The sequence below is a fragment of the Furipterus horrens genome, unplaced genomic scaffold (genome assembly GCF_987537825.1).
Source record: "Furipterus horrens unplaced genomic scaffold, mFurHor1.1.pri manual_scaffold_5, whole genome shotgun sequence".
Classification (NCBI taxonomy): Eukaryota; Metazoa; Chordata; class Mammalia; order Chiroptera; family Furipteridae; genus Furipterus; species Furipterus horrens.
Window position 1 is genome coordinate 101,970,263 of NW_028327175.1, and position 25,563 is coordinate 101,995,825.

The 25,563-nt window shown below is 44.0% G+C and overlaps 1 protein-coding gene across 4 annotated transcripts; it reads right to left on the minus strand.

Moving 5' to 3' along the window:
* Positions 1 to 1,404: 1,404 nt before the first annotated feature.
* KCTD7 (potassium channel tetramerization domain containing 7) lies at positions 1,405 to 24,133 on the minus strand. Of its 4 annotated transcripts, XR_016511148.1 has the most exons (6): positions 23,773 to 24,131; positions 21,433 to 21,602; positions 17,499 to 17,677; positions 16,676 to 17,048; positions 8,754 to 9,225; positions 1,405 to 1,548 (listed from the first exon to the last, which is right to left on the minus strand). XR_016511148.1 is itself a non-coding variant. In XM_090276920.1 (5 exons), exons 1-5 carry the CDS (start codon positions 23,914 to 23,916, stop codon positions 1,539 to 1,541), a joined length of 876 nt encoding a protein of 291 aa, XP_090133046.1. In that variant the 5' UTR covers positions 23,917 to 24,133; the 3' UTR covers positions 1,405 to 1,538. The 4 variants fall into 4 exon arrangements, 3 of the variants coding, with proteins under 3 accessions (XP_090133046.1, XP_090133047.1, XP_090133049.1); XM_090276920.1 differs by lacking the exon at positions 8,754 to 9,225 and having other exon boundaries at positions 23,773 to 24,133; XM_090276921.1 differs by lacking the exon at positions 1,405 to 1,548 and having other exon boundaries at positions 8,545 to 9,225.
* Positions 24,134 to 25,563: the final 1,430 nt, after the last annotated feature.

Genomic DNA, 25,563 nt, shown 5'->3' on the forward strand with positions numbered 1-25,563 from the left:
AGCCTCTGATGCGTTTAGGACTAGTATCTCTGACCTCTTTACAGAACCACCCTTTCCGATGCTGGCCCTCAGGGCTGCCTTTGCTGCCTCTAATAACTCTCATGCCTTTCAGGCAGCTCTCAACTCCCGGCCCCCATCTCCGGTCCTCTTTCAACTCTCAGACCAATGCCTCTAATGCAAGCAAGTCTCTAACTCCTTTGCATAAAACTATGAGAAATAGCCAGCACACAGTGCATGCTCCCCTCCCAGCACTTCTCTTCTCTAGTTTCCTTATCTTCAGCAGAGCCTTCTCTATTGCCTCAGGGATCACTACTACACCCCCCCAATCTTGCATGGGTGCCCAAGGCTCCAACAGAGTCGCCACTACAAGCCACACATCCATGGCTGTAGCCGACCTCTGCTCTGTAGTTTCGGTGCACAGTGAATCCTGTTCGTGACGTCAGTTACAGTGCAGGAGCCCAGCTCCGGGCAGGTTTACTTTGGATGCAGTGAGACTGAAAAATGACAGTGAAGCGTTGGAGAGGGAATTCATACCAAGTGTCTTCTCACAACAACAGGTGAGAACAGGAACCAAATCTGCCTTTCAATTCTCGTGGTGGTGAGCAAGAACAGGGGCCAAAGGATCATCTGCATTCAGTCTTGCAGCAGTAGGCAAAGACATGGGAGTCACAGGAACCAAAACCATCTGCACCACCTGAACAGCAGGGGCTCGTATGTATACGTGAAGTCAGCAAAGGTGGCACACGACCAACCTGAGTTGTGTAATACTTACACAGAAGGAATTCTCTTAGATAAGGGTGACCTAGGAAAATGAAAATGCATGTATGTGGAGGTGGGGAGCCTAGCTATGGTCACCCTGACGCGACAGTTGGAAATAAAGATTTATTCAAGGGTCTTAGGGTTTGCAAATGGGAGACACAATAAGGCAATATCCAAAGTGTTTTGCAGAAGAAAGAAAAATCAAGAGTTCTTATAACAAAAATGTACACTCTTGAGAAGAATCAGTTCTGCATTCTTAGCATCTGGATTGGTCTGAGATGGTAATCCTCTAGTGATTGGTGGTCTGGACAATGGATGTCAGATAGTCTGGACACCTGAATATTATTTTCTTAGTCCAGGGGGTCATCAGAGGTTTATCTGAAAGTTTGATGTACATCCAGGCATTGACTGGGAAGCTCAAAAGTTTTAAGTTCCCAGGCTAGTTATGATGCCAGGGGACACTCTGGGAACCAAGGGAGGCCTCAAGTGATCCAGGCCTTGTCACAGAACAAGAAGGAATTCAAGAATATGGGCATGACAGAAAAATTTATCAAAGCACAGTAAATTCATTAAAGCGGTAGTACGCACCCAAGAAGTGAGAGCAGGTAACCTTGGAGAATGAGACACGCTGACAGGGTATGGGTGGAGGGTTTTTATTAAATGTGGTTGAGAAAAGATAGGATGGTCCTCTGCTTCTGACACTGCTGGGGTGACTGCCTGTGCCCCTCATCCTTGTCTCTTCTCTCCAGATATCAGTTTGTGGGAAGGGGTCCTCTCAATTACAGGAAACTGAGGAGGAGGAAGCAGGGGAATAGATGGTCAGTGAAGGTCATATCTGTGATGTTCTAGCCAAGACAGAAGGGGAAGGTTAGAGCTTAAGGCCTGTTCTAACTTTACTGCCTCAGTTAAAGCAATAGAATCATTTCCTCGTGCCTCAACCTACTTGATTTTTGTAATTTAGCAGCTTGACTATAGTGACTCCATTTTATTGTTTCACTCTATTTCTCACTTCGATGCCATATAAGGCATAAAGTACAGTCACAACAGAAGAGGGAGAGAAAGAAGGAAGGAAAGAAAGGGAAGAAAGGAAAGAAGGAAGGGTGGACTTTTTCTGGGAGATAGTCCTGGGTTGGAATCCCAGCTTTGCTAAATGCTGAGATTCTGGTGCTTTGACATCTGGAGCCTTGCTGACTGGAGAGACTGCTCCCCAACCCAGCATTACCAATTCCTAGTGATAGTAAACAAATTGCTGGCCCAGGATGCTTTCAAATGCAAACCAACAAATCCAGAGCTCACACCCCCAGCCACTCCTTTCTTGGGTGCTCATACCCCAGGACACCAGCCACCCCAGGAGCAAGTACCAGACAACTGGGACAGCCCATCTGCCCATGGCTTACTGAAACTATTCTGAGTAGTCAATCCTAAACCTGCCTATCCTCTCTCACCCCTATCTTCCATGGAAACCACAATAAAGGCATTTGCCCCCACCCCCACCCCCCGCTTCTGACCAACCCTGATCATTTGCAAAATGGAGATTGACCAGTTCCTTAAATTCTTCCTAAAAATTGAAGGGAAGCAGAATATTTCACCCCAAAATATATCTCTTTGGCATAAGTAGTCACAAGAGATGCTCTGAAAATAAACGAGAAGTTATCCTTTTATAAAACAAACATTTATAAAGGAACTCTCCTTTTTTAAAGGTGTCTCCTCTGTAACTGGAAGAGAAAGATGGCTCTAAATCATGAGACTCATCAAAGTGATGATAAAGGAGGGTAGATAGCTAGAGTTTGTGGGCTTTGTCCTTTTGAGGTTTCTGCATATACTTCATAAGCACTACCTGGTGATGAGCCTTGACCAGAGGAAAAAGATGACCAAAAACCTCCTTAAGACCAACTATAAAGTCTTTGAGAATACATGCAAGGACCTGGGGATTAAGTATACCTTTCCCTCTCTATTACCAAAAAGCCACCACTGCAGGGTAAAGAAGAAACAAGAAGGCTCTGTGCATTTGTGTTTTTCACAAGGCACAAAAGTTGAAGAAGCAAAAAAGGGACTTAAGAGCCACAGCAGCCTGGAAACAAGGCCGGATGAATGCAGAGAGCCCTTCCAAAGCTGGGCCAAAGGCAATCAAGGAAAACCAGTAAGTTTTGTGAAAGTTAAAAAAACAGAAGCAAGAGAAAAACTAAAAAGGAGGAGTAATGTGGAAGCCAAGAGAGAAAAAGCCAAGGGATTGATTAAAAGAGTTAGATTCCACAGAAAGGTTAGATAAGATCAATCTACCCAACAAAAATGAAAACATTAATAGAAGTGATGAAAGTAGGCATCCTTTCTTGTTCTTGACCTTATTGTAAAAACTTTGTCTTTAGCCATTCAGTATGATGTTACTGTGGGTTTTTCATATATAGTGTTTATCATGTTGAGAAAGTTCCCTGCTATTCCCAGGTTACTGGGTGTTTTCATCATGAAAGGGTATTACATTTTTTAAATTTTTTATTGTAAAATATACATAATGTAAAATTTCCCTGCAAAAGAATGAAGTTTGTCCCTTATCTAACACCACATACAAAAATTAAAATAGATCAAAGACCTAAGTGTGAGCAATAAAATTTAGAAGAAAACAGGAAATTACTTGGCAATAATTGCTTAGATATGACAGCAAAGACACAGGTAATAAAAGAAAAAAGCCAACATGTTGGACTTATCAAGATTAAAAACTTGTACGTCAAAGGCCACAATCAACAGAGTGAAAAGGCATTCACAGAATAGAACAAAGTTTGCAAATCACCTACCTGATTCGAGATGATTATCCAGAATATACAGAGAACTAAAACTCAGTGACAAATGCAAGTTCCATAAGATGTCTTTCCATTTTTTAATTTGAGAAACATTTGGTAGTTTTCAGTGTACAAATTTCTCACCTTAATTCCTAAGTATTTTCTTTTTGCTGCTGTTGTAAATGGATTTTTTCCTTTTCAGATTGTTCATTGTTAGTGTATAAAAATGCAACTGATTTTTGTGTGTTGCTTTGTATCTTGCTGTTTTCCTGCATTTATTCTAACAGTTTTTTTTGAGTGTGTAGAATCCTTAGGGTTTTCTACATATAAGATTATATTATCTTTGAACAGAGATAATTTTATTCCTTTCTAATTTCGATGCTTTTTTTTTCTTGCCTAGTTCCTAGGACTTCCAGTACTATGCTGAATAGAATCGGTAAAAATGGGCATCCTTGTTCCTGATTTTAGTGGAAAAGCTTTCAGTCTTTCACCACCAAGAATAATGTTAACTGTGGGTTTTTCACATGTGACTTTCTTATATTGAGGTAGTTTCCCTCTGTTCCTAGTTTGTTGAGTACTGTAGTCAAGCTGCTAAATTACTAAAATCAAGTAGGTTGAGGGATGAGGAAATGATTCTATCCTTGTTTTAACTGAGGCAGGAAAGTTAGAACAGGGAACAAAGGCCTCAAGCTCTACCTCTTCCCTTCTCAGTCAATCTAGCTTAAGATTTGTCCATTTTGCTGACCTTTTAAAGAACCAACTTTTAGTTTTGTTGATTTTCTATATTCTTGTTTTCCTGTTCTTATTTCATTTATCTCCTCTCTAATCTTTTATTTCCTACCTTCTGGTAGCTTTGGTCCAGTTTTCTTTTTCTAGTTCCTTTAAGGTATATATTAGGATGATGATTTGAGGTTTTTTTAATTTGAGATTGTTTTAAATGCACTGCTTCCACTGCATTCCATAGGTTTAGTATATTGTGGTTTTTTTCATATGCCTCAAAATATGTTCTAAGTTCCCTTGTGATTTCTTCTTTGACCATTAGATGTTTAAGAGCATGTTTTGTTTTGTTTTTTAAGATTTTATTTATGTTTAGAGAGAGGGGAAAAGAGAGAGAGAGGGAGAGATAACATCAATGTGTGGTTACCTCTCACATGCCCCCAACTGGGGACCTGGCCAGCAACCCAGGCATGTGCCCTGACTAGGTATCAAACCAGTGACCTTTGGGTTCACAGGCTGGCACTCAATCCACTGAACCACACCAGCCAGGGCAAGAACATGTTTTTTAATCTCCACATTTGTGTGAGTTTTTCTTCTGTAACTGATTTTTAGTTTCATTCATTGTGATTAGAAAAGACTGATTTCAGTCTTTCAAAATTTAAAAACTTGTTTTATAGCCTAACAGATGTACCCTGGACAATGTTCTCTGTGGACTTGAGGAGAACGTATAATCCATTATTGTTGGGTGAAGTGTTTTACATGTGTTTGTTAGGTCTAATTGGATTATTGACCTTGTCTCTGGTTGTTCTATTTATTATTGAAAGTGGGATAGTAAAGTCTCCGACTATTATTGTAGAACTATCACTTTCTCCTTTAATTCTGTTCCCGTACATATATATGGCTCTGTTGTATGTGTATATGTGCTTATAATTGTTGTATCTTGTTGGATTAAATTATTTTCAATATTTAATGTCCTTCTTTTCTCAGATAACCATTTTAATGTAAAATCTATTCTGTGTAATAATATAGCTACCTCAGCCATCCTTTGATATTTGCATGGAATATTTTTTTTTCATCCTCTTTCTTTCTACCTCTTTATATCTTTTTATCTAAAGTGAATCTTTTATAGGCCGCCTATAGATGGAACTTCTTAGGAAATACGTTCTGCCAATATCTGGCTTTTAATTGGAAGTAATTTATAATAAAAGTAATTAATGATAATGATTTATTTCTGCCATTTTGCTACTTGTTTTCTTTATGCCTTGTGTTTTTGTTCCTCAATTCACCCATTACTGAATTTTCTGGTATTTAGTTTCATTTCTGTAGGCTACCATTCTGATTATCTTCTTTCATTTTCTGTATATTTAGTGGTTACCTTGGTTTATCTGATGTTTTCTCATGATTAGACTGAGGTTATTCATTTTTGATTAAAAAAAAATCACATAAATAATGTTGTGTCCTTCTTAGGGCAAGATAGGTGGTTTGTCCCATTTTGGCTAATGTTGACTTTGGTTACATGATTGAGTCTTTCAGGAATCTCCACCTTAAAGTTACTATTTTACCTTTGTCATTAGTTAGTAATTTGTATGGGAATACTTTGAGATTATGTAAATATCCTATTTTTCTTCAAAATTCTATCTATTGGCTTAAGAATCCATTGACGATTCCTACCTAAATCAGTCAAAAGGGTTGGTGGACAATGGATATTTTCTAACTCTGTCATTCCTTCTGTATTTATTAGCTGACATTTTACTCTAATTGAGAACTTCCTTTTCTATCATTTTTATATAATTATTTGTGTCAAAATGAATTCATGTACTTATTTTATTCAGTGGGTTATAACACATTACTATAGTTTCAAATTGTAATGTGTGCCTAAGACAGGAATTTTAATTTTACATAATATTGAGCCTTTATTTCTAGTAGCAACTGATGGGGTGAATTCCACTCACATTATGGAGGGTAATCTGCTTTACTCAAAGGCTAGTGATTTGAATGTAAATCTCATGTAAAAACACTGGTACTCTAACAACCATAATAGTGTTAGACCAGGTGTCTGAGTACTATGGCCCAACCAAGCTGAAACATAAAATTAACCATCACAGCCCTGAGTGGTGTGGCTCAGTGGCTTGGGCATCGTCCTGCAAACTGAAAGGTCACCGGTTCAATTCCCAGTTCAGGGCATATGTCTGGGTTGCAGGCCAGGTCCCTAGCTGAGGGCATGCAAGAGGCAAACTGATCTATGTTTCTCTTGCACATCAATGTTTCTCTCCCTCTCTTTCTCCCTCCCTTCCCCTCTCTCTAAAAATAAATAAAATCTTTTTAAAAAATTAACCATCACAACTACACCCATTATCAACTTGACACTCATATGCATCTCCATAAATCATACTTAATCTCCATAATCTCTTTACCTGGTGGAATGACCCAAACTTTCATTCATGAAGGGTAATTAATTTACCTGCCTGAACCTGTCTGAATTGGGCTGTTGTGGTTTTCCATTGACTTTAATCGCAGGGCACGGTGATACTAACATGCTCTAAGACAGCGGTTCTCAACCTGTGGGTCGCGACCCCTTTGGGGGTTGAACGACCCTTTCACAGGGGTCGCCTAAGACCATCGGAAACACATATATAATTACATATTGTTTTTGTGATTAATCACTATGCTTTAATTATGTTCAATTTGTAACAATGAAAATACATCCTGCATATCAGATATTTACATTATGATTCATAACAGTAGCAAAATTACAGTTATGAAGTAGCAACGAAAATAATTTTATGGTTGGGGGTCACCACAACATGAGGAACTGTATTAAAGGGCCGCGGTATTAGGAAGGTTGAGAACCACTGCTCTAAGAGGTCTCCTGTCCATACTGGACAGTCATTTAACAGACCTTGAATGAGCACTTTTTTTCCAGGCTCTGTTCTAAGCATTAGGGTAAAGTTGTAAACAATAGACAAAATCTCTGTCCTAAGGAGTTTTTTTTTTATATCCTCACTGAAGGATATGTTTATTCATTTTAGAGAGAAAAGAAGGGAGGGGGACATCAATCAATTGCCTCCCGTATGTGCCCTGACTGGGGATCAAACCTGCAACCTAGGTTATGTGCCCTGACCAGGACTTAAACCTGCAATCTTTTGGTATATGGGACAGTGCTCCAAGTAACTGAGCCACCTGGCCAGGCCTCAGGGATCTTATTTGAAAGGAAACAAGACATAAGCAAAATATTTACTATTGGTGTCATTGAGTATGTAACATGTAAACTTGTTAATGTTTTCAAGATACATCCTGAAGATGGATTCAAGTACTTGGTGATGGATTGCAAATAGATGAGGTAAGGAGGGGAGTCAAAGATGACGCTCAGGTTTTCATTGACTGGGTGAATGGTGGTGCCATTTCCTGAGACGGAAGATGAAATGAGGAAGATATTTGGGGTGGGGAGGGGAAATAAGGAATTCCATTTGGATGTATTAAATTTGAGGTGGCTAATAGATATTTAAGTAGCAGTATTGAGGTTTTTGAATGTATAATTCGAGGCTGAGGAAGAAGCCTGGCCAGAAGTGTAACTTGGGAGTTATCAGCATATAGATGTACCAGTTATTGATTGCCTCTTAGCTCTACTTCACTATCTGCAAAAACTGGGTTGGGACCATTGAAAATGTTTCCTTTGCCAATTAACATAATATTAAACTTTGTTAATACAGGACACTGGTGAAACCTTGCAAGAAGGAAGGTATTTTCCTTTTTGGTTCAGGTGTGCTCGCTCACAGCTTGTCCAGCACCCAGCTCCTGCAGTGCATGCTTAGCACAAAGAGGCCAACAGCTTTACCCAGCTCTCCCCTTGGGTTTTGAAGTGGAGTGCCACTGGCAAGTCATCTCCCATGAACAGGTTTTCCCAGCACCATACAGGGTAGATTTCAGCAAGTTCCAACAGCACAGCACCACCACCCCACCACTCTACCCGATGACTTGTGTGCCACTCAGTGAGCCATGGCCATGCCCTCTGCAAAGAGGTCTGCATATCAGCTCTGGGGTGCTCTTTCTTGGATCTTTTTCTCAGCCCTAAGGGTAGTGCCTGCTTCTTATATGTTCTACTTCTATATTCTTTATATTATCACTACTCCTTATTAGTCAATTCCTCATTACTCCAATACTATTAATAATCTTTATATTAAAGATATAAATTGTTCATATTATTGTGCTGTTTTCTTTTTTTCCTAATACAAATAACTAAATGCAATTCAGGCTCGACTACCCAAGGAGACACAACAGATTGCTATAATGGATGTAAAATACCAAGAAGTCTCTGTTATTTTCCATTTTCACTGGTTGAGATGTAAAGGCACATATGGGATGAAAATAGGGTGGATCAGGAGCACGTGAGTACAGTTTCTTCTCTTGGCACACCAATCAGCCATTGAAAGCTACAATTCCTTTTCATATCCACTTTGGGAAGCTCTGGGTTTTGGCTGGCCTCTGCTGCATATGGATACCTACCTGCAGTTTGCAGTGGCTTCTCATAGTCAGCTACAACCAGAGCTGGAATTCCTTTGCTGGCTTCTTGGGGTCTTGCCTATGTAATGAAGCATCTTCTGAAGCCAAAATATTTGAAAAACATAGCCAGCCCTCACTGTGTGGACCAAGCTTCCAGTTTTACCTTGGCTGCTCCAGGCTGTTGTGAACAGATATCCCTGAAGGGGTTCTTTCAGATGGTGCCTCTAGACCTTGACTCTGTTGATACTGCAACTCTTAGACCCACAAGCGCTGTGGGCCTTCACCAATACTTGCATCAAGGAGATGTATTGTAGAAACAAGGGACAGATGCTGCCTATGCTTGTGCCTCCTTGTGATACTACCATGACGTTGAAGGTGACATGGTGGTGTAAGACCAGGATAGTAGAAAAGATGTACAGGGTTTTCAGCCATTGGAATGCTGGGTCCTTAGTGAGGGACCAGGGAAACTCACCTCCTAAAAAGATAGAATGGTCAAATGAGGAAGCTGAGGGTCATGAACCAATGACAAGTACTGCCTATAAGCCCCAGAAGCCTGGAAAGCCTTGCACCTACGTAACATTCTTGTATCATACCTTGGTTAAACTTATCTGGGAATTCTACCTCTGATCTTAATCCACAAATTCAGGTTATCCCTTGGGTCCTGCTGCCATCAAGGGATCAGGATTGCCATCCCAGCAGGGAAGGGCACTGACAAAGGTTCAAAATCAAATAGTAAATCCCACCCCATGGAATCCTCTGGGCTAAAGGCCTTACAGCTAAGGGAAGTGGTGGAATATTCCTGCAGGTGATACAGAGGGGACTCCTCAATGTTCTGTCACTCTCAACTGATGGGTTTCCAAATAGAGCTGCACTTTGAAGAATAATATCAAGCAATTGGGTGGGGCATTCTCTGAATATGCCTGGAAGCAGATACATTCTGCCTTAACTTATGGGAGTGCTAAATGAATAACGCCACCCTCATTTCAGCTAATAGTGATGTGGTCGGCTCACCAGGGAAGTCCATATTTTTGTTAGGTAAACTCAGTTTTCAGGTAAAGTATTTCAATTCCCCCCAGGAGGGTATGGCTAACTTGTCTGCTCAGTGGGGTCCTGTGGGCATCCTCTGCCGCACCTGTGGAGGTGGATAGAGCTTAGAGAGGGGCTGAAATTGCTCTACAAAACCTAGCAGACCAGGTGAGAAAGCTGAAATGCAAAGCCAGGGACCTCAGTGCAAAAAGCACTTACCCATCTGAGAACAAGAAGGCGGTCCTGCACAGTGTCACTGCCACAGCTGGCTACCAGATGCCAGTGAGACATGGCAGAAGTGACCACCAGCTGTGAAAGGCCAAAGATAGGACAGTCATGAGCAGAGGGAGGAGGTGGAACAGATGCTGTGAGAGAAGGGGAAGCAAGCACCCACAACACGTGCACATAGCTGGGCTCCTGGGCCGACAGAATAAGGTACTGCTGAAGATGAGGATGTAATGTTGAGAAACACTAATAAAGCCACTTAAGAGAGGCTGATACATACTTAGGCCTACTCATGACATCATCCCACTCCCTTTACAAAAATAACAAAGATATAAGATTTGACCCAACTTGTAAATTTCTTCTAATGGAGGTCAAGCTCCAAGTTTTGTGGTATGTTGGGGTTTTATTTCTTGATTTTAGTAATAACTGAAAGAAGTATGGACACATTCCAAAGATCTTCTGAAGCCAGGTCATCTGGTGAGATCCCATGACACAGGGAAACATCGGGATCTGTAATACTTTGGGAGACCTCTAAAAGTCATGGTTTGAAGCATAAATCTGGTTGCTACTGAGATCACAGAAGGCTGGAAAATGTGCATCATAATCTGATTATGGGCCCCTCTTAAGAAGTGCTTCTGGATGGCTCAAGATGGTTCAATTCAAAGTCTTCCTCACAGCTGTGTTGGAATTTTTCCTGGTACACAACAGTCCTCTTTCCGCTTGGTGTTAGGTGGTTGGAAGAGGTGTAATCTCTAATCATGTCAAGTGTGTGAGAGAGAAGCCCTTAGCATTCCAAAAATGGAACAACTGCCCTGTTCCTTTGGATGTATTTACTGCTATTTTGTGTAGGGGGTGAGGGGACATTTTGGAGGGATGGTAGAAGTTTGATAATAGCACTATCAGCTTTTCCTTATATTTAGATTTTAGAAGATACTCCTCTAAAAGGAAAAATGAAGTACCTAGTGTTCACAGCTAATAAGATCATTGAAGAAATGACTAGAGGAGTGGGGAAAGCACATAATTACTTTTGCTCAGAACAAGAGCTTCCTTCATTGACATCCTATTAATACATGAACTTCACATAAGTTATGTTAGAAATAAAATTTAGTAAAATAAACCAAAGAAAGACAAATACCATAACATTTCACTTATGTGGAATCTGAAAAAAAAACAAAATAAATGAACAAACAAAACCGAAACAAACTCATAGACACAGAGAACAAACAGATGGTTGCCAGACAGAAGGGGGCTGGGGTGGAGGGATGGATGAATAAGTGGAAAGGATTAGAAGTACATATTGTCAGTTATGAAACAGTCACAAGGATGTAAAATGCATCTTAGGAAATACAGTCAATAATATAATAACTGGTGTCAGGTAGGTGCAAGACTAACTGGGGGATCACTTCATAAGGTACATAAATGCCTAACCACTACGTTGTATACCTTAAACTAATATAATATTGAATGACAACTATAATTTTTAAAAAACTTGAAATCATAAGCTCTGTCTTAAAAAAAATGAAGTTTAAAATCATGTTTAAAAAATAGAGAAAGCTAAAGTACATGACAGGAAAAACATAATGGAAAGAAATCAAAGGACAGAAAGTTAAAGTAAGTAAAAGTTTAAGGAACAGGATATAAGTAAAACAAATCAAAATGAAAAGTAAATAAAGCCAGCTAAAAGGTCATCATCTTCAAAATGACAACAAAGGACACACAGGTGGAATGGAGACCTGGAGTCCAAGGGCCACGAGCCCAAGTCAGGCACACGATGTCCCCTGAGCTAAACTAGAGTCTCCCATTCAATTATTGTCTTGACACCAGGGGTCCCTGAAGAAGGGCCATGACCCTGGGTGCACCTTCCATGGTCAAGCTGCAGAGCACATGTGAGTGGTTAGTCCTGTAGGCTGCTCGAGTTGGATTAACTTGGGCTGCCCCAGATCATCCCACCACACTGTGTCCTTTGGGAGTCACTACTCACCTGCCAGGTCATCCACACACTGTCCCATGAGAAGGGCCCTTCATCACCTAGTGGACACTGGGGACCCCACCTGTCTCCTTAACGCTCTGGGCTACTTAAGGCCCACATGCCTAAAGAAGTCTTTCTAGTATGTATTCCTTCTAGAGTATTTGCTTTTCAAATCTTTATAGGTTAGGCAGGGTGAAACCCTGAGCCTCAGAGGTGGGACAATGAGCTGCCAAGTGGAAGGGAGGGCTCTGCTCTTGAACACCCAAGAGGGTTTCAGAAAAGGGCTCTGGGTTTGCATCCTGGCTCTGCCACTTAATACTTCTGTGCCCTCGGGGAAATTATACCTCCACGAGCTTCAGTTCCCAATTTGTAAGATATTATTAGTGTATTATTACTATGTGATAATTAGGTCAGGGAAAACATTTGGCACAGTGTTTTTGTTTAAAAGTTAGAATAACCAGAAATTTAAGGGAAGCAGTTGGAGGGTGGCATAGCTAGCTACATGGCACTTCAGAACTCCCTCTTCTGGGTTAATCCATAAAGTGGCTCTTAAGAGGCATCCTGAGGAGGACACTCATTAGCCAGGAAGGTGTCAAACCTCTGCTTCCAGAGGAAGGGCAACCGATACCCATTTTCGTCAAGGAAGGGTCTTAATTTAACCACTGAGGCTCACATAGGCTTAGGGCCACTCATGTCCCCCTCGGAAAAAGTGGTGATTTGACAGGAGGAATTTCTGTCAGAACTACTGACACAGTTGTGAGTCATACCAGTGACTGCGCAATTGTGCTGTCCTCTTCCCCTGGAGACCTCCCAACAGAAGAGGGCAGAGCTGTTTGCCTAGGCACACACCTCCCTGGAACAGAGACAAGGCTCGAGCAACCACAGAAGGACCTCCATGGACCCATCCCCCTTGAACTTCAAGTCAGGGCAGAAGTTCATCTGCTAGTCTCAGGGACGAGCCTGTTTTGTTAAGTGTGGCATCCCTAAACATACCACATTTTAAGAAGACATCTAGATATATTTGCAAGCAAAGTGGGGGGCTGAGGAGGGATGAGAGTAAGTCTAAAAAAGAAAGGCACAGCACCCAGGTTCTAATTGTTGACTTTAATGCCACGCGAAGGATACTGCGGCTCCATGCACCAAAGCGCTCACAGACAAGCAGTGAAAGAACACAGGAAGTGTTTAACTGTGTACAGAAACCCAACACCATACAGGAGGCAGTGCAGTCAGGTGACCTCCCACACTGCAGAGGAAACTGCCAGTTTTTGTTCCCACATCTTCCAACCCCCTGCCAACCCTCCCTTCCCCCAATTAACATATGTATACATATATGTTTCTTCCAGAATTCCAAAGAGTGCTTCTCCCACCCCAGTTCCCAATACTCTGGCTTCTGATGAATAAAGCTCTCCTTTACGGATCATGAGGCAGGAACCACCTTGATGAAAGAGCCCCAGCAAAATGGTACCCAAGAAAACTGAATCACTTAGGTCAGAATTAGAAGGTATGCAGAAGGATGATATTTGAAATTCTACCTGGGATCAACATTCTCAGTGTGGGTAGTTTTTGTTCTTCAGGATCCAGCTTAGACCAAGATCTCACTCTGAGGCACACCCCACTTTGTGGCTTGCATATGTCAATTTTCTAGTCCTCCAAAGAGCAGCCCAGAACAGGAAGATTGTTAACACCTGATTAGCCTGAGGCACAAGGCTCAGATAGCTCCCAGAATATCCTAAGCTCCAGGAAGAAAGAATAGGAGCTTTTCAGAGCACAGCTGACTGCTTTCCAAACAATAAGCCCTGGAGAGCCTGGTCAACTAACCAGAGGTAAAGTAAGGATGGTGACAATTCCTCTATTTCTTCTATTCAGAGAGTTACCCACAGAATTCCTCTACGGGGATGATGTAATGGATTTCACTGTGGTTTTGTTTCAGCCTTTTTTGTTGCCTTTAGTCCTAGCCCCTAAAACTTTCACCTTCCCAACCAGTGAGCATGGCACCTGGGGGAAAAGGTGCCCAAAGTCAAATGGGAAGCTCCAGAGGCAGGCACTTTGACCTTTGATAACCACTAGCCTGACTCAGGCAGGATAAATCTAGCCCCTTGTCAGGATGAGGGAGACACTCATCCTTCACAACCTTCCTTCCTGATCCAACCCTTCTTACACTCTGGACGGCCATTCAGAGTTAAAAAGCCATATGACAGGGAAAAGTCACTTCCTCAGGGACCACCCACATTTGGAGGGCGCTGCCACAGCCCGCCACACCCAACAGCACTTTGAAGACTGGTCTTGGCTTCCTACAAGACAAGGGCCAACCCGGGCCCCTGAATTCTTTTACTCCATTTAGAAGGAGCTCTAAGCTGGATACCAGTGTCCCTGCTCTTCCTGGTTCACTGGCCAAGAACCTTGCTTCCCCACAATGGCACAGAGCACACCACCTTGAGGACGTCACAGGGGGACAGAGAAAGAGGGGTGTCTAGAGAGAAGCACAGGGACAGCATCCCTGTAGCCCCAAACAAGTCTTCCAGGGCCTGTTTTTGAGCAAACTTGCACTTGAGGATACCAGTCGCTCCCGGTCCTACACGTGTGAACTAAATGACCAAGCACTGTGATGTGCTGTGCCGGGGCTGGGAAGAGAAGGGGCGTCAAGGCTGGATTACTGAAGGCAATGGGCTTAATTATGTGCTCCCTACTCACACTGACTTCCTCCTGAATAGTTTGCCTCAGTGTCTGTCAAACAATGAACATGTATTAGGCAGTAACACCAATCAGAGCAACTTAAACAAAAGACTTTACTGTTAGAACAAGGCAAGAGCCATGTTTTCGGACTAAGCTGAAGCAGGGATATCAGCTCCAGAAAAGTAACGATCAACTGTGGATGAGAACAACAGAAAAAACGCGTATCTCCAAACCAGCACAACTGACTGTATTTCCCTCTTAGATCTCAGTCTGTATCTCTGCTCCACTCATATAAGAATACAATATAAGAATGTAAAAACATGCCCTAAAATCTCTGTTTCCACACAAGGGCCAGGAGGTCATTGCCCCATGAAGGAATTCAGCCAAGGTCCCAGGGCTTGGCCTTCTCTTCCTCACAAGGACGCAGACATTTTCAGCTCCCTCTTCTCTACCTCACCAGTCTGGCCTTGCAAGGCAGAGGCCAGGGAGGCTGTCCTCACCAGCTTTTCACATAGGAAAAAATCTCCCTACACGAACAGCCGGAAATAGTCAAGTACAATATGAGTACAGGGAGAAGCCCTTATTGCAGCACAGAAACGTGACGTTCCTATTACTGGTGCTGCATAGTCTTCCTTTAGGAGATGCATGTCCATACCCTGACTAGCTGACCCAGGCTGTAGACAGCAAGAAGTAAATGCTGGGAGCAGAATCTTGCAGATCTTTCTTCTTGAAATGTGGACAGTAACACATAATGGAGATTTGTTACTATCTCCCTACGGCTCCTGGGATAGCCGTGCCTCTCGGTCAGTCCTTTCTTTACTTCTTCCAAACAGACACTCTACTAGAAGGAGAATGTTAGTGGGATAAAGCAAGGTTTAAGAAAGGGGGGGGGTTCCACTATGCTGTCTAGCTGAAACTAATACAAAATAATATTGAATGTAAACTGTAATTGAAAAGAAACAGTCATGGGGATATAAAGTATGGCATAGGGCATACAGTTGATAATATTGTAATAACTGTATGATGTCATATGGGTACCTTGTAAGGTAGGTAAATGTCTAACCACTATGCTATACATCTGAAATTAATATGATATTGTATGTTAACCATAATGGAAAAAATAAAATTTTTTTTTAAAAAGAGGGGTTCCCACCAAGGAGGTTCACCACAAACTGGATCTTGACAGATGAAAGGGCAGCCAACGAGGTATTCTGAGCCTCCAGAAAGGATGTTACATCTCGAAGATAACAGATGTAGATAGCTTGCCTGCTTGACTTACGGAGTCTTCAAAAAGTGCCTCTGAAATTTACAGTCCAGCCCTCTGAGAAGATAACCCTTCAACCAAGGAAGGGTGGTGGAGCATAGGAGAAGCCAAGGCCCAGAGCAGGGCTGTAAACATTGTGCTTTTCTAAGGCCAACCTGGTGCATGGTTTAGGTAATTACAGTTACATCTCCAAAAACTGGTAAAGAATATGTTTCAAGAGAAAAAGAGTCTTTTCACATCTTAAAGCATGGGACTACCTTTGGGGGAAGAGGGATTGTGGAGTGGCTACTTGGACAAATCCCCCATCATGTTCTATGTTCATAACCATACACTGAGCTCAAGGAAGGAATACCCAAACAGGGTTGAGGAACTGATTATACCTAAATTATTTTTGTAATGTGGTTCTGAAAAGTGCAGAAACTCTCTTGCAAGGTCAAGAAAGTGACAAAACCTCTCTGCACTTCCTGGCCAAGCCCTAGTTAGCCAGACCCTGTTGGCCTCAGGTAAAGACTGCCATGGCTGGAAGAAAGGCCAGGTGAGTGCAGGTACCCAGTCCCCATGGGCCACAAGCCCTGAGCCTGACCCCAAGGAACAGCAGGGGAGACTAGGGCTGCACCTCTGTCCACTTGGAGCTGTGCCTCCGGGCTGTCTTCACCTCAGCCAGTTCTGAGTAATCAGTAGCCCTTCTAGGGATCTGACTCCCAGAGCCACCAAGGGAAATGGACACCTTCCCTGAAGGGACTTCTATTCCCTACCAGGACTACTCACCACCATGTGATCTTGAACTCATAGATGGGGCGCTTGCAGTAGTAGTGGTTGATGAGGTGCTTGTCACACACCCCAATGCACTGGTGGTCCACAATGAGGCCCTGGGCTGAGAGGTCTGTGACCAGGCAGTGCAGCAGGTCATAAACATCAGCCACAGCCTCCCAGGGCCCAAAAGACACATCCACTTCACAGTGATGCTCAAACAGTTGCCCATCACTCTCACTCCGCTCGAAGCGCAGAGAGTTGAGAAGCGGACACTCATAGGGGGTGATGGGCATCTCCTCCTTGAAGACACAGACCTTGAGCTTGGCAAAGCGGGCCTTTCGCTGTACTGCACGCAGCCGGGCAATCTCCACAATCCGCTCCAAATGGTCTACGGGGACGAATACAGCCATCACTGTGATGGGGGCTGGCAGGTGGGGACTGGGGCAAGGCAGTGGGAGGGCACAGAGAGCCACAGTGACAGCAGGATCCAAGAGGGAAGAGACAGATTCCTGGGGGAAGGGACTCTGTGGGCCTATGTAGGATACAAACTAAAGAGGAATCATGGGTCTCCACCGCAAAAGGAAACCAAGGGGATGGACTAAGAACTGTCCTTTTGAAATGTGATTTGATGACTGTCAGAGGCAAGCTGGGACCTCCTGAACCTGTGTCTTCCCAGGGTGACCAAGAGGGAAGGGCAGAGAGGGAGTGGGATTCTCTCCCATCGTGAGTAATACACGTAAACCCTGACCCATTTATTCTGGTGGAGAGCTAGGCACTGACAGACGCCTTGCAACCCACCTTCCCCTACCTGCACTGTCCTGGGCAGGTGGTTCCTCACCTTTGTAATAGGGCATGAGCCCCAGAAATGCTTGGCGCACTTTCTCCCCCTTCAGTGGCTGCATGTTCTCCAGCTGCTCCAAGAGGGGTCCGATGGCATAGTATTGGGCCTCTTTGTACACAGCCCGCACTCGTTCGCGGGGTGGCAGGTCCCCCGAGCGCAGGAAATTGAGCACATCTCTGAGCAGGAAGGAAAGAGTGTCGGTGAGAAAAAGCTAATGGAACTAGGCAGTACCATGTAGTTGTTAGAGCACAGAACATGGAACCAGACCGCCAGCTGTGTAACCTTGGGGAAGTAAACTTAACCTTTCCGTGTCCTGATTTTCTCATCTGTAAAATGGGGGAAAACAAGAAAATTACTGCATAATGTTAGGAGGATTAAATGAGTTAGTATATAAAAAGTGCTTAGAAAATACCTGGCACAGGGTAAGCCCTCAATAAGTGTTAATAGTTCTTTTTAGCGATATCATTATTATAATTACAATTATTACTACGTATATTAGGTATTATCATTAGGTATGTATAGAATAATGTGAAGATATTACTAGCATCTTAATATATAGGGTTGGGCAAAAACAGACTTACAGTTTTGAGTACACAAAACACAGTTTATTGTTGTATTATTATTTATTAATTATTGTATTATTTTCCATACGATCAACTGTAAACCTACTTTTGCCCCATCCTGTATATATCTTGAGATAAATAATATTCAATAAACATACAAATCTTAATTGTACCATTCAATTAATTTTTAAGTATGAATATACTCGTACACTCACCACCTAGCTCAAGATACAAAACATGTCCATCTCCTTCAAGTTTCCTTGTGCCTCTTCCCAGTCAATCCTACAGAGGCAACCACTCTGATTCATTTTGCCTCTTTAAAAAAAATTTTGTTTAAATTGATTTGAGAGAGAGAAATAGCAATATGTTGTTCCACTAATTTATGCATCCATTGTTGATTCTTATATGTGCCCTGGCTGGGGGTTGAACCCACAACCTTGACATATTGGGATGAATCTTTAACCAACTGAGCTACCCAGTTTTGTCACTTCTTGAAATTCATATAAGTAGAATCATACAGTATGTTCGCTTTTGTGCCTGGCTTCTTTCCCTCAACCTAATATTTTTGATATTTATGTTGTGTGTAACAGTAGTTTGCTGCTTTTTATTGCTAAGTAGCATACCGTGGGCAGCCGTCCGTCTCGAGAGACGATGGTGTAGCTTCTTAAGAGTCTATCTGCACCGCCGAGAATGGCTGTGCAGTCCAACTCGGGAGTGACACGGCATCCGCCTCCTCCCGTGTTGAATCGACATCCCGCGATGACGCTGGAGTGTCCTCTCCAGTGAAGCTGAAGCTACAGAGCCTGGGCAGGGTGATATGGAGGGTCTGCTGTTGCCCATGCAGCAGATCCCCCCTCTCTTCGCAGCTGAAGGGTCCAAGGGAAAGACGGAGTCAATACAGCTTGGCTTCAGGTGCGCCGCAGGAGTTGCCGGTGTTGACTACAACGTCGAACCGCCTTAGGGACTCCGGGTCTGGATTTTCTGTCGGGGTTTACTCCCTTAGCCTTTCCCCTGAAGAGGTATGCCGCAAGGCAGCGGAGATTTTTTGGAGTCAGAGTTTTCCTTCTCTGAAGTAGCATACCATTGTATGGATAAATGTACTATAATTTATTTACCCATTCTCTTCTTGATGGACATTTGAGTAGTTTCCATTTTGGGGTTCTTAGGAATAAAGCTGTGATGAATATTCCTATATAAGACATGCTGTGAACACATGCACCAATTTCTCTTGGGTAAATATTAGTAGAATTGTTCAGTCATAGTGTGCATTCAACAAAGTGACTGTAGTAGTATTCTACATTCCCACTAGCAATGTCTAAGAGTTCCACATCTTCTACATAGCCTTGCCATTCATTAGTATTATTCTGTACTATAAGAAGATCAAGTGTATGAACCTAACAATCTGAACAGATTGGTTCCAGGAGTGAATAAAATCACATATTGCATTTTCTTTTTAAAAAAATTCAGTTCTTTTTGTTCTCTTTTCAGATTCTTTAGTGCTAAGAGTAATCAGATCCATCAATGGAAGGTGTGGGAAGGGTATTTCTGTAAGGATACGCGAATAAATGCTAAGATTAAGCTGTTACCTCTATAGTTAGTCTATGACCATAATGCAACACCAACTGTCACTGAGTATTAATCTGTGTCAGCTAATATTTATGTGTTAATCCATTGAATCCCTTTAATAATATGGGATAAGTACTATCTTATGTCCATTTTATAAATGAGGAAAAAGTGCGACTCACAGAGGTTAAGGAACATCCTTGCTCAAGGAGCCACAGTTAGCCACAGCCTTAGGTGTAGACTTTGGCTGACTCCAAGTCCACACCCACAGTGGTCCAGACTGTAGTCCAAAGACCTCTTCATCGATCACAATGGGAAACTGCCCCAAGTGGAGGCCCAAGAGGACTTCATGGTGGGTGCTGGGGGAACGTGAGCTACCCCAGCAGAGAAATTTACCTGCCGAATGCCCTGAATTCCTATTTTACTTTATCTCTGAGTCTTTTGATAACTTCATCTGCTGGTGATGAATCAGAGGCCACCGGAGCCCAGCAGTCTGAGGATAAATGCCACCAGACCCTGCTTTCTGCCCCACACCCTTGCCTGCCTCAGCCACTCTCCAACTACAGCCACCTGAGTTAGGGCACATCAGCTTAAAGCCAAACCCTATTCCCCTGCCCCACAACCTCTTCCAAAATTGATCCTCTAGGATCTTAAGCATGGCTTGGTAAGTTCTGAAAAACATATCCTCAGGGCAAGGCCCAGCCAGTGTTGGAAGCTGCCAGCTGGGGCCAGCACTTCCTCCCCCAAACAGCCTGCAAACAAAAACCTTTTTATAGCTCTGCAGAGCGAAGTGACACTTTGTTTTCTCAGCACTGGAGGCAGCTGACAACCCAATGGGGAAACTCAGATGATTCAAAGCAAATTATTTGACCAGAGGCTCCTTTTCTGAGGATAAAAATGAGGCTTCCCCCAGTGTGGAAAATCTTACTTGGAGGCCATCACAGAGATGTAGTAAATGGAGAGTCTCTGCCTCCCTGGTCATTTTGTTCAAGGTCAAGGACCATGTTTGTTCTCTAGTCATCTCCCAAGTCAGACTGAAGGGAAAAGAGCTTCAGCCATATACTCTGAAAGAACTTGGCCAGAGGTTACCCCACGGTTCTTTATTTAATCCACATGACAGGCCTGCAAGGCAGTTATTTCTCATTCCACAAACAAGGAAATTGAAATAAAAAGTCTTTAAATTGTTTATGAGTAAGGTTGTCAGAAGTCCATCCTTGGGAAAGGCTATTTTTTGAGATTCTGTCCTTCCATATTTTAGTGTTAAAATGACAGTAATAATTGAAGGTTGTTTGGGTTTTTTAAAGACTTTGCTTGGCAGCATGGGAGGATGGCAACCCCATGTTGGCCCTTCCCTCACCTTTCTTGTGTGTTTATTTTAAACTATTGAAAGAAGTGTGGGAACCACTGCCGCACACCCTGCTTCCTCTCTAATGGCAATGCTGAGCCCCAGAATCTGATCTGAGGTTTTTCTCTGAGAATCTGTTTTGGAACTCCCCCACCTCTAGGTGGGAACACATCTATTCCTTTCCACACAGATGACAACTTTACAGTCTTAAATTACATAGGATAGAAGCAGTCTAATCACATCCAGCCAGTGTGTATTACCTGGGATTTCTCCAGCTGTTCTTGTCTCCTCTGGAAAAGAAACTAAATATTTTTGATCCAATTTAACAGGCACATTTATTAAGTTCTGTCTGTATGTAATCTCCTCTTCAGGTACTATTGGATATACTAAAGCTCCATACCCAAGCTAAGGCCACTCACTTGCTAGGATTACAAACATGATTGTAGAGGGAGAAACATACCCAAAATGTGTGCCATCCCGATCAATGAAGTACCGGCCCTCGGCGTCAGTGGGGATGTAATGACGCCCGCTGAACATGGCCGCCAGCATGGTGTCTTCATAGCGCCTCAGGGTGGATAGGCGTGTGGTGAAGTGAGCTCCTCCGATGTTAAGGGGAACAACCTCAGGAAACTGGGAAAAACAGCTGCGTGTTCAGTCAGGCAAGAAAAATGAGAGCCGGGCTGCTCTGTCTGCAGTCTTCTTGAGTCTGATGAAAGACTCACTGTTCATTCAGTCACCCAAAAACAAAACCCAGGAGTCTTTCTGAGCATTCCCTTCCCCATACTCACCAGTTGCCCAGTCCTAACCATCCTTCCCCTGATAGCTCCTAAATCAGGTCTTTCCACCCCAGTCCTACAATCTCTGCTCTAGAATTCAGAGCCTTAGTTGTCCTTTCACTTACCGATTTTACCATTTTTGTGCCCTTGCTCATGCTGTCTTCTTTGTCCAAAATGCTCAGACCATGCTCCCTTTGTCCATCTAGCAAATGCAAGTGCCCCATATGGTGGTGTACATTGTTCACTGCACAAGGGTGCCTGAATGAGTTACCTGCTAGCCCAGATGTGTGCACCATATATAGGTTAGCAGCATCCATTCATTCTAAGAGCTTCTACTCAAGTTCCCCTACTCTGTGAGCATTTCTGCTCCAGTGTCCCTTGCCAGCTCTCAAGACAGAGTTAACTAAACACTTTCTCCACTGTGCCTTCACTGTATGCCACATCTCCTCTATTACAGTGCCTAACACAATACATTAGTAATTATTTTCTTCTGTCAGCCTACCCTTCTAGACCCAGACTTCCTGAGGACAGGGATGGCATCTTGTTCACCAGTCATGAGACTACCCACAGCGGGGTTCACCGATGTTCGTTGAATAATTCCTTCTTAATCTGGGGAGTTAGATTAATCCCCAGTCCAGCTAAGATTCTGAAGGCAAGGGCAGGGTGAAGAAGAGGAAATGATGGAATAGATTTGCCCTGAGAAGCTCTAAGTTCTTCCTAAAATGCTCAATAATTTTTCTGTTTATTTTTGACATCTTTCACTCCTTGTGATTTTGAAAAAAACAAGGCCTCTTCTCTCGAATTTCCCAACTCTCCTACTCCAGATCAACTAAAAATTTGTCCCAGTGCATACTTTTCATTATTACGACATCTCCCTGGCTCCAGGAAAGGTCTACGTATATTTATCTAGTAAGTCCTTTTCCACAACTTTCAAATTCTTTGTGAATAAAGTAGGGTAAATATACATTAAATAAAAGTTACCCAGGACCTTGTGCAGTGCCTGACTCAAATATACACTGAATGAATGAAAGAAATAGGTAGGTATTTGCGGTTCTGTGTATATATGCACTGTTACTCCTCTGCACCCACAGGACAGGACATGCCTTCTGCTTATTCTATAGCTCCTCTGAAACTATTCTATGTGCAGACCAAGGACTCAAATATTATTTTGGGATAATAATACTTTACATTTCACTTAAACCTTGCCCATGGATATCTCATACCCATACCCATCCAAATATTTGCTCCATATTGAGTTTCATTCATTTTCACAAGTGTCCCATGATATTAAAGGTAGAACTTCTAACCCCCAGATAACACTACCTGCCTCCCAAAGCCTCGCCCAGCGCTGCCCAACCCCTCTGGTGCTCTGTCCATTCTCCTGTCTCTACACATCACATGTTCCCATACCTGGCATTACCTTAGCTCCCCCTTCCTAGTCTTTCTTCAGCGTCCGACAGTGCCCCACCTTCCCTCCTCTTTCCCCTTCTCTTAGGGTCATCTCAGTGTTAATATGATATTGTCATACACATCAAGACCAGTGGAAGCCACCATACATCGCAGCACAGCGGCTAGTGAAGGAAAGCCAAGGAGCTGTCAGGTGAGTGTGGACACATCTACCAACTGGCCTGCTTCTTACCTGTACATAGTCCCTTATTCCCCTCTCAGAGCAGCTAGAGATTGGGTTTGGGTAATCACCAAGGCCTCCTGGATTTTCTAGAAGGCACTACCATCACTTGGGGCTCCAAGGTCTCCTTTCCGCGGAGTAAATAAACCTTATAGGCAATGAGTACTGGAAGGTGGGGGTTTGGGGCCAGGTGACCTCTGTGGCAGGGAAGAGCCACCTGGTGCATCTTACGGTGAGGAGGGGGCCGGGGAGCAGGGGAGCATAGCTCCTCGGGCGCCGCCCTGAGCCGGACCCTTGGTCTCCACACCCAGCTGTGCTCCATCCCAAGGTCAGCTCCACCCAGCACCTACTTCGCCACCTGCGCCCCTTCCCATGCCCCCCGCCTCCGTCCAGGTACCTCCTGGGGCATTAGGGGCAGCGCGTGTCCCGCCTGCGTGGCCGTCGGGGTGGCCGGCTCCATTGAGTCGTCTTCGGCGTCGGAGCTGGACATGGCACCGTCCGGGTGACGGCTGTCTGGCTCCCGCCCCGTGACTACCACCATCCCTCTGGCTCTGGGCAGTGGGCGCGGCTTCGGGCAGGCGGGCAACAGACCCGGAGGCACTAGCGTGGAGCAGCTCCGGGCATGACGCGGGCGACCAGCAGGAATGGGGTTGGGTGACGGGGGTGGAGGGGGGAGAGCGCGGCGCGAGGCTGCAGGCCGCCCCGCCCTCAGCTGACACACAGGTTAACCTGGCCACCGCTCGCACCGCCGGCCCCGGGCCTGACGCGGCCGCCGCCCGCTACCAGCCGAGCCCCCCGATTGCCCAGCCCCTGATTGGCAGGAAGTTCGCCCAGTCCTAGAGCAGGCACCGCGGTCAGCCTGCGCCTGAGTGGCCACTGGAGCCGGCCTGGTTTGCCTGCCTTGCTCTGATTGGCCTTCAGACTAGCGGACACGCCCTCTCCTCCTCTAACACTGGTACCCAAAGTTGTGGGGGCGTTGGGGGGGGGAGGGGCGGCGTTGGGGGGGTGCGCTGTGTCTAAGCGGGGCCTCTCGGTTGGCAGTGAGGGTGGCTCCCGCTGTAACCTAGGAACCTTATTTTTTTAATCTTCGTTTTATTTTGATTATTTTTCCTTTGATTCAAACTGGCCTCAGCCCCTGATACACCCACCTCCCTCTCCTTGCTTGATCATTAGCCCTCAGGACAATGAGGTTCTGATCAGCATCCAGTAGTCTTAGAAACAAAGCCTCCGTTCTATTGACCACAGAGACAAAGTTTCCCAAATTAGAGATAACATCTAGGCCTTAGTTGTGTTTCATCTCCACAACACCCCACCAACCCAATCCTTGCAAACCAGATGAAGCAATGCTATGGCTGACATCAGGACCAGATGCAAAATTCAACTATCCGCCTATCCTAGCAGCTGACCAATCCCTAGAAACCCTGATCCTGACCATGACCCTAATTTAACTCCCTTAGTCACCATGATCAATGATTTTTTTCCCCCAATATACCCCAACCCCTAGAAGCCATAGGCAAAGCCAGGTCTTTAAACATTAGCTACCTGTGACTCTGGGCATGGTGCCATCTACTTAATAAATTCCTATTTTCTTGGCTTTAAACTCTAGTTCATTTCTTATTGGGCTTTAATTTGCACAAGCAAACAACCCCCTTCTGTCTGGTAACACCTCAATAACTTGAGAGGTGGGAGGGCTCATGACCTAATTGTTTGTCTCTAGGGCAGCAGGTCCTGTGCCTCCTCAGGTGTGGAAGGCCAGGGAAATTGGGGTGGAGGTGAGTGGGTCACTTCAACAGAGGTGGTGGGGAAGACAGCTGAGGTCACTGAGGTTGTAAGAGAGGAGGGTCAGCCATGGGACATAGGCTGCCCCTCCTTAAGCCACAAGGGCAAAACCTGGGTTTCCTGTTTTGCTAGATTTCAGGAATCTGAAAAAGAAACCTCAAAATAGGGACAATTGAATTCAATTAAGAATGACAGTGAGTCTCCACCATTTCCCTGCCAGTTCTCTCACTGGGCACCTGGACACACAGATGGAGACAATGCTGCACAAAGAAGCTCAGGCTGGTGAGGAGGAATCCAATCTGGTCCCACACATCTGTCTGCAGTTTGGATTCTGTGTCCACTGGTATAGCTGAGTCAACTCAGCAACTCTCTCGGGGATCAAAGTTTTAGCTCTCTCAAAGCATTTTTA

What these genes read in the sequence shown, in the direction of transcription:
- KCTD7 (XM_090276920.1), bottom strand. Translation starts at nt 23,916, where the DNA reads ATGGTGGTAGTCACGGGGCGGGAGCCAGACAGCCGTCACCCGGACGGT. An exon ending in TGCCCCTAATGCCCCAGGAG is followed by an intron (nt 21,603 to 23,772) that starts GTACCTGGACGG and finishes TGTTTTTCCCAG; the next exon opens with TTTCCTGAGGTTGTTCCCCT. An exon ending in GCTCATGCCCTATTACAAAG is followed by an intron (nt 17,049 to 17,498) that starts GTGAGGAACCAC and finishes TCGTCCCCGTAG; the next exon opens with ACCATTTGGAGCGGATTGTG.